The sequence below is a fragment of the Monopterus albus genome, unplaced genomic scaffold, assembly GCF_001952655.1.
Source record: "Monopterus albus unplaced genomic scaffold, M_albus_1.0 scaffold44.1, whole genome shotgun sequence".
NCBI lineage: Eukaryota > Metazoa > Chordata > Actinopteri > Synbranchiformes > Synbranchidae > Monopterus > Monopterus albus.
This window is the reverse complement of record NW_018127924.1, coordinates 347,722-354,446: the sequence shown is the minus strand read 5'-3', so window position 1 is coordinate 354,446 and position 6,725 is coordinate 347,722. Positions and strand designations below refer to the sequence as shown.

The following is a 6,725-nucleotide window of genomic DNA, read 5'->3' as shown; positions in this document are numbered from 1 at the left end:
CAGTGAGCGGTACCACAAGTCAGTGACCGACGCGTTCAACAAGGACCGTTTCGACAGCCTTTACAAAAACCTGCAGTCCAGGAAAATCTCTAGGTCAGGACACAGGCAGAACAAACAAAAAACACAAATCTTACTGAGGATAGCTTAGCAAGGCAGGATCAAACATGGCAGATGAAACATGAAGACAGTTTTCTATATATGTAAAATGATTCTGAAGACTGGTTTAACATAATATCAATCATGTTGGTATTTTCACAGTGAGCTTGAAACAACAGTGGACAGTTATGTGCCCATGTACTGCTCTACCACCAGGGGGCAGGAAGACATCGGCCTCCTCACCCTCAACTCTGGTAAGGTGAAAATCTGTGAAGGTCAGAGAATGCCATCGAAACCTAAGTGAACTTGCATGTTGTCAAATAAACAGATAAACTAAAATGTCAACAAAAAGGTCAAATCAAAGTCCAAACAGGAGAGTAAAACTCCCTCTGAGATGCGTTGATCATCACTGATCCAAGTTTATCTGCAGACCCAGATGTCTATGAAGACCTGCAAGCCCTGACCTTTGATGACCTGCTGAGCTTTGCTTTCCAAGTGGCTAAAGGCATGGAGTTCCTCTCGTCCAAGAACGTAAGAGGCAAACGGGCCATGCTGTGGAAACTGACAACCTAACACTCTCTACCTAAATGCAGCCGTTGTGTCTCAGTTTCCATGTTTGGATGAGCGTCATTAAATGTGAAATGATTAGTCAATCAATAAATCAAAAAAATTAATTAACAACTATTTTGGACTGTTAATCAGATGAAACACACTGTTTAGAAACAGCAACATGACTTTAGGATATTTTGACTGGCATTTTTCAGTAACTGGCAAATTAACTGATGGTAAAGTTATCAGATAGATTCGGCCCTATACACCACTCTTTGAATAAAAAGAATTTGTCCATCTGTTTTTCAGTGAGATATACTTCAGTTTATCAATGTGCATATTTTCATAAACATACACAGTTTTACACTTTAAATAAAAAGAAAACTTCCTTAACTTATTATATCTCCAGCTGCTGCTCTGTTTTATCCAGATGTTTTATGGATATTAATAAACATAAATGCAAAATGGTTGTTACATACTGTTCAGATAGCACATTAATTTAATGAACTGACATAAGACAAAAATCACAAAATGTTACAATGTCAGACTACAGTTTTGGATGTGTTTTTGTGGATCACGTGTGATATGATAGAAGTAAATATTCTGACTACTCGTCGTCTCCATCTGCAGTGTATCCACCGGGACCTCGCTGCTCGAAATGTGCTGGTTGCAGAGGGCAGACTGGTGAAAATTGGTGACTTCGGATTGGCCCGGGACATTGACAACGACTCCAACTATGTTGTGAGAGGAAATGTATGTGGCACTTTTTGTACCTCATTCTTTTATTACTAAATCATGTCTGTCTTGAAGCATTTCTCACACATTATATGGTTGAAATGGCTCTGCTGTCAAACAGGTGCGTTTACCAGTGAAGTGGATGGCACCAGAGAGCATCTTTGAGGGGATGTACACCATAAAGAGTGACGTCTGGGCTTACGGCATTCTGCTCTGGGAGATCTTCTCACTTGGTAGCTTTCATAGACAAGCACACTCCATGAGCAGCATATTTAAACCTAGTGCATGCACAATAACCATTACATCTCTTTGTGTGTTTCAGGTGTCACTCCGTATCCTGGGATAAAGGTGGATCACATATTCTATTCAATGATTGAGAGAGGATTTAAGATGGAGTGTCCATGCTATGCAACTCTGTCTGTGTAGGTCTTTATTTTTTCAAGATAATGTCTGTCTTTAGACAGTTTCATGTGAATTAAAAACAAGCAGATTTTATTTGATTTAAGAAGATTTTCAATATAGAACCTAAGGTAGGCATAACTGTTCTTAAGATTGTTAGGGACTGAACTTTATATACAGTAGTTAACCTAGTTCCACCTCAACCATCCACATCAGTAAATTCTGCTTAAACATTAGAATATTAGTAACAGTTACCTCATAATATAATGCATATATACTGCTGAGAAATTGGCCATTTTACAGTACTGACTTTTGATACTTTAAGTAGAGTAAATTTGCTTAGAGTATTTCTGTGTATTTGAATGGAGGACTTTTACTTACATTATAATGCAGTACTTTTTACATGACTGTAATGAATTGGAGTTGTTCCAACACTGTCTTCAAATCTACAACAAACAGTGTAATCCAGCTAACTTTGACTTCTATGCAATATGTCATGGATAACTGCAGATTTCTGCAAACCGCAGGTCTTTCCAGAGCTGTGTATAGGTCTGAATTTTCATCCCTCTTCTTACTTTTCCAGATACCATATCATGTGTAAGTGTTGGGCCCTGAATTCCTCTGACCGTCCTTCTTTCTCCAAACTGGTGTCCTTTATGTGTGACGAGCTGCAGAGGGAGGAAGAGGTAGGCCTGCAGAATCCAACAACCATGGGTGGAGCCAGCTGGGAGTACATAAAGAGTAGTTAGCTAAAGGAAGCACTGTATGCGTCTCATTTTTACGCAAAATAACTACTATGGTTCTTAATAATGTCTGGTTTATTATTTCATTAGGGATTTAATTTTTACATGTGTTTCAAATGTGCCCACCCAACCCGTAGTCTGTGCTCCAACCTGGCCACCCCATCCAAAATTTTCTAGATCTGCCCCTGCCAACAACACAAGTGAAATGGTCTTTTTAAAGCACTGTTTGTCTTTTTATCACCAACACTAGAAGGAAAATGTACATAAATACTTGATCTAATCTATAAGAAGCATTAGTATGTAATTTTCTTTCTTTTCCTAACAAAATTTTTTCCTCTTTCAGATCTACCATAACATGCTTGACCGGACTGCCAGTGATTACCAGAATGCACCGATCCCTCTGGACATTTCTGCCTTGACAAAACAGAATGAGAACAAGACAAAGTCAGTCGATGACTACTGTCAAGTCGATGACTACTGTCAAGTCAATTCCACTGTCGAAAGTGAAGCAGAAATGTCTGACTTGGACACGGTGACAGTTGAGGAGAAGCTTATGAAGCCATCAGACATTCAGTGATCACCTATCACTGAAAGCATGTTGTTGTTGTTGTTCAAACCATCTTATGTATTGTTTAAAACAAAAAGATTCTTCTCATAGCATTAATCTCACGTTACAGCAGTAGAATAAACTATACTCACTTTGTGTTTTGATAAAATATTGTAAGCAGTTTTAGAATCATAGCTGCCTTTGAATAATACAATATGTAGCATATAGTTACAATTTCACAGCATCTTCTTAAGTAACAAACATAGGTTTTTTGTTGTGCACAGGGCTGGGACTTCAGTGAATTATATTCTCACAATGAAAATGTCATCTGAATGAATACAGTATTTTATACTTTATCGTGCAGCTAAAAATGAAAAATAGAGTTGATTAACAGGCCCTGGGTATTCTCAGGATTATACAGTATGTAAGCTATAACTTGATGTTTCTACATTGGATCTGGAGCAACTCATTAATTTTTGGTTATTACAACAACCTTTGCCTTCAAATATTGTTGGACATTGTCATGACACAGGTTTTGCTGTTATTTTAGGTATAAGCAGCTGTTACAAGCAGTTTAAACCCAGTTCTACATACATATTTTTTAACCAAGCTTTTGATATACATTTCTGTATATACTACATTATACTGTATTAGTTTTAGTTTTCTAATATATCTGCAATAAAATGTACTTTACATGTTAAACAAACAATTGGTGTAGTTATCACATGATTTAACTTTTTGCTTGTAACCACTTAAATGAAATCATGTGCAGGCCTCATTACATATATATCCAAGTAGTCACACCAGTAGTTTCTACAGAACTATCCTACCAACACTTTATAATAAAGGTACACATCATATACTTAAATAATGTTTAACTTGTATGTAGCCCGGGTAAATTGGTGGACACACAGGACACAATTACTGTGGTCCTTGCAGCTTTTTTGTCCAGCAGGTCACAGTTTATTTACACAAAATACGGGATGACAAAATAAAATACGGCAGTGGGCTCTGGCTGCACACACAAATAAAATAAAACAATCTGTAAACACCAAATAACCAGACAGTCACCAAATATCCATAAAATGCTACATTCGTAGGGGACCTTTCCCCATAAGTGGAAAACTATTCAGTTATTTATCTTTCCTTAGTATAAGTTTACCACCTGGCTACATATAGATGACTTATGATGACTGTGTGAATTAGGCTACTGCATGATGTATTATGAGTTCCTGTTATTTATGGAGATAAAATACTATCAAAAATGTATTTTATCTCCATATTTATGGAGATAAAATAATATCAAAAATGTTACAAATGCGTGTTTAACGTTTTGTCTGTAACAAGCGATTTGTGTGTGTCTGTCATGAGGATCACAAATGCGTGCTGCAAAATGCGTGCTGCGCAATCTGCACGTATAAAGCCGTGTGTGTGTGTGTCATGCTGTTCACAAATGCATGCTGTACAAACTGCACATAAAACACATTTTACAAATGCTTAAAATCGATTTTTTGTGTGCCGTTCTTTAGAAAGTACGAACACATTGTTACCTACAAAGCCTAACCCTACACATGAGCTCGGACACACACTGGACCTTTTGATCTCATGTATTTGATGGATGAGGTCTCCTCCTGAATCCTGGGGAACTATTAAGCTTATTAACGACTACTTGCCACTTTTTAAATCTCAATGAAAGTAAAACTGAGTGTGTGTTAAGTTTTGGGCAAGGAAGGATCCAAAATGCAGACACGGTCTAGAGTCTAGTGTTTATTCAGTTTAATATAACTGAAGAGGAACAAAGGGGTAAACAGATGTTCAACCTGTCAGGACTTCACAATACAGGTACAAAACTAATATCTAAACAGAACAGTCAGGGGGCTACATGAAACAAACTCTAAACTGAAACAAACCCAGAGAACCAACCAAGAATCTTGCTGACAGGAAAAACTCAAAAGAACAGTCCAAATGTAACCAAGGCAACTGATACAAAAACAAAGCAGAGATACAGATGATGAGGCGATGAGGCATGGAGAACAGGTGAGCCAGCAACCAGACTAAAGGCACAGGTTGGGGGATATATAGGCAGGAGACCAGGCGGTAACAAGCATCAGGTGAAAACAATGAATGGAAATTGTGCACTAGGGTGAAGCTGGGTCAGGTGAGGTGACATAGGACAGGAAACTAAGCAAAATAAAAGCACCAAACAGGAAGCAAGTCCACAAACCATAACAGCGTGTGCCATTTAGAGACTTGGCGACCATAGCGTCTTTTGACCAGGGTCTGGGCCCCCTGGCTCGTCATCTGAAGTCGACTGTAAAAAACCTAGGGTGATGTTTGATGGTGACTTAAGATTTGACAAGCAAATCTACTTTGTTGTGAAATCTAGTTTCTTCCACCTGAGGTCGTTAAGTAAAGTCAAGTCATTCCTTTCTTTTAAAGATTTTGAGATTCCAGTCCGTGCTTGACTTGAATATTGCAATGCTCTATACTTTGGTGTTAACCAGTCTTTCCTCTCTCATCTTCAAATGGTTCAAAACGCTGCTGCTAAGTACGAGAAGATTTGAGCATATAACCCCAGTACTGGCCTCTCTCCACTGGCTTCCAGTCCGTTTTAGAATTTATTTTAAGCTGTTGATTTTCGTTTTTAAGGTTCTAAATGGTTTGGCTCCATCCTACTTCACTGAATTAGTGCAATGGCACAAACCTACAAGATCTTCAAGGCAGTTTCTCTTAGAGGTTCCTAGGGCCAGATCTAAACGCTGGGGTGACCGTGCTTTTACTGTTGCAGCCCCTAAATTGTGGAATAGTCTACCTTTTAATGTTGGGTCAGCTACTGACCTGACTGCTTTTAAATCACTGCTTAAAATATTTATTTACCTTGGCTTTTAATACTTTTAGGGCCTGATGCTTTTCTTTTAATTTATTGACTGTATGCCATTTGCGTGTCTGTGTTATTGTGCTGTTTTATTCTTGCATTGATTCTATTTATTTTAGTTATTTATTTTGATCTTATTCTGCCTATGTAAAGTACTTTGGTCAAGTGGATGTTCTTTTTAAAGTGCTGTATAAATAAATTTGATTTGATTTAATTGTACAGTAACACATTCACTGGTGACATATCAACATTCAGCTATGGTTTAGAAATATGTTATAAGGAACTGCGTAGCCTAAATCAAAAGTGTTGAAAAGCATACACTGGAAAAAAAAAATGGAAAAAATCAACTGGACCAGGCTTCTAGGTTGAAGACGTTTCACCTCTCATCCGAAAGGCTTCATTAGCTCTGCCTGACTGGTGTTGAGCCGGAGATATTTATCCCCCTCTGTGGTGTTTCAGTCCTTTGAGGGCCAACAATGTCCCCTAACGACTGAGTTGTTATAGCCCAGTATCGGTGAGTGTCATTACCTGTCTTTGAACCCTCCCCTCTGGACCGACGCCTATTATCCTGGTGGGCATGTTTGGGCAGAGATCTCAAAACAGGATTGTAGATGGGTGATAAGTTGTGTCTTAGTCCACCGCCCCTATTTAGTGGGGGGTGTTCTATTTTTACAAAAATATCTTCCTTAACTCCTCTCTCAAACCAGCGATGTTCTCTGGAGAGGATCTGGACTTCACTGTCCTCAAAAGAATGTCCTTTGTCCTTCAGGTGGAGGTGGAC

The 6,725-nt window shown here is 38.4% G+C and overlaps 1 protein-coding gene across 1 annotated transcript in view; it reads left to right on the top strand.

Annotated features, from left to right (window-relative positions):
* LOC109960111 (receptor-type tyrosine-protein kinase FLT3-like) overlaps window positions 1-3,782 on the top strand; it is an 8,058-nt gene extending 4,276 nt beyond the window's left edge. The window contains exons 15-22 of the mRNA XM_020599983.1: window positions 7-93; window positions 259-350; window positions 527-627; window positions 1,276-1,398; window positions 1,502-1,613; window positions 1,703-1,802; window positions 2,363-2,465; window positions 2,866-3,782. Of these exons, the coding sequence (XP_020455639.1) occupies window positions 7-93; window positions 259-350; window positions 527-627; window positions 1,276-1,398; window positions 1,502-1,613; window positions 1,703-1,802; window positions 2,363-2,465; window positions 2,866-3,099 (952 nt within the window). The 3' untranslated portion in view covers window positions 3,100-3,782. The remainder of the gene's footprint in view (window positions 1-6; window positions 94-258; window positions 351-526; window positions 628-1,275; window positions 1,399-1,501; window positions 1,614-1,702; window positions 1,803-2,362; window positions 2,466-2,865) is intronic.
* The last annotated feature ends 2,943 nt before the right edge of the window (window positions 3,783-6,725 follow it).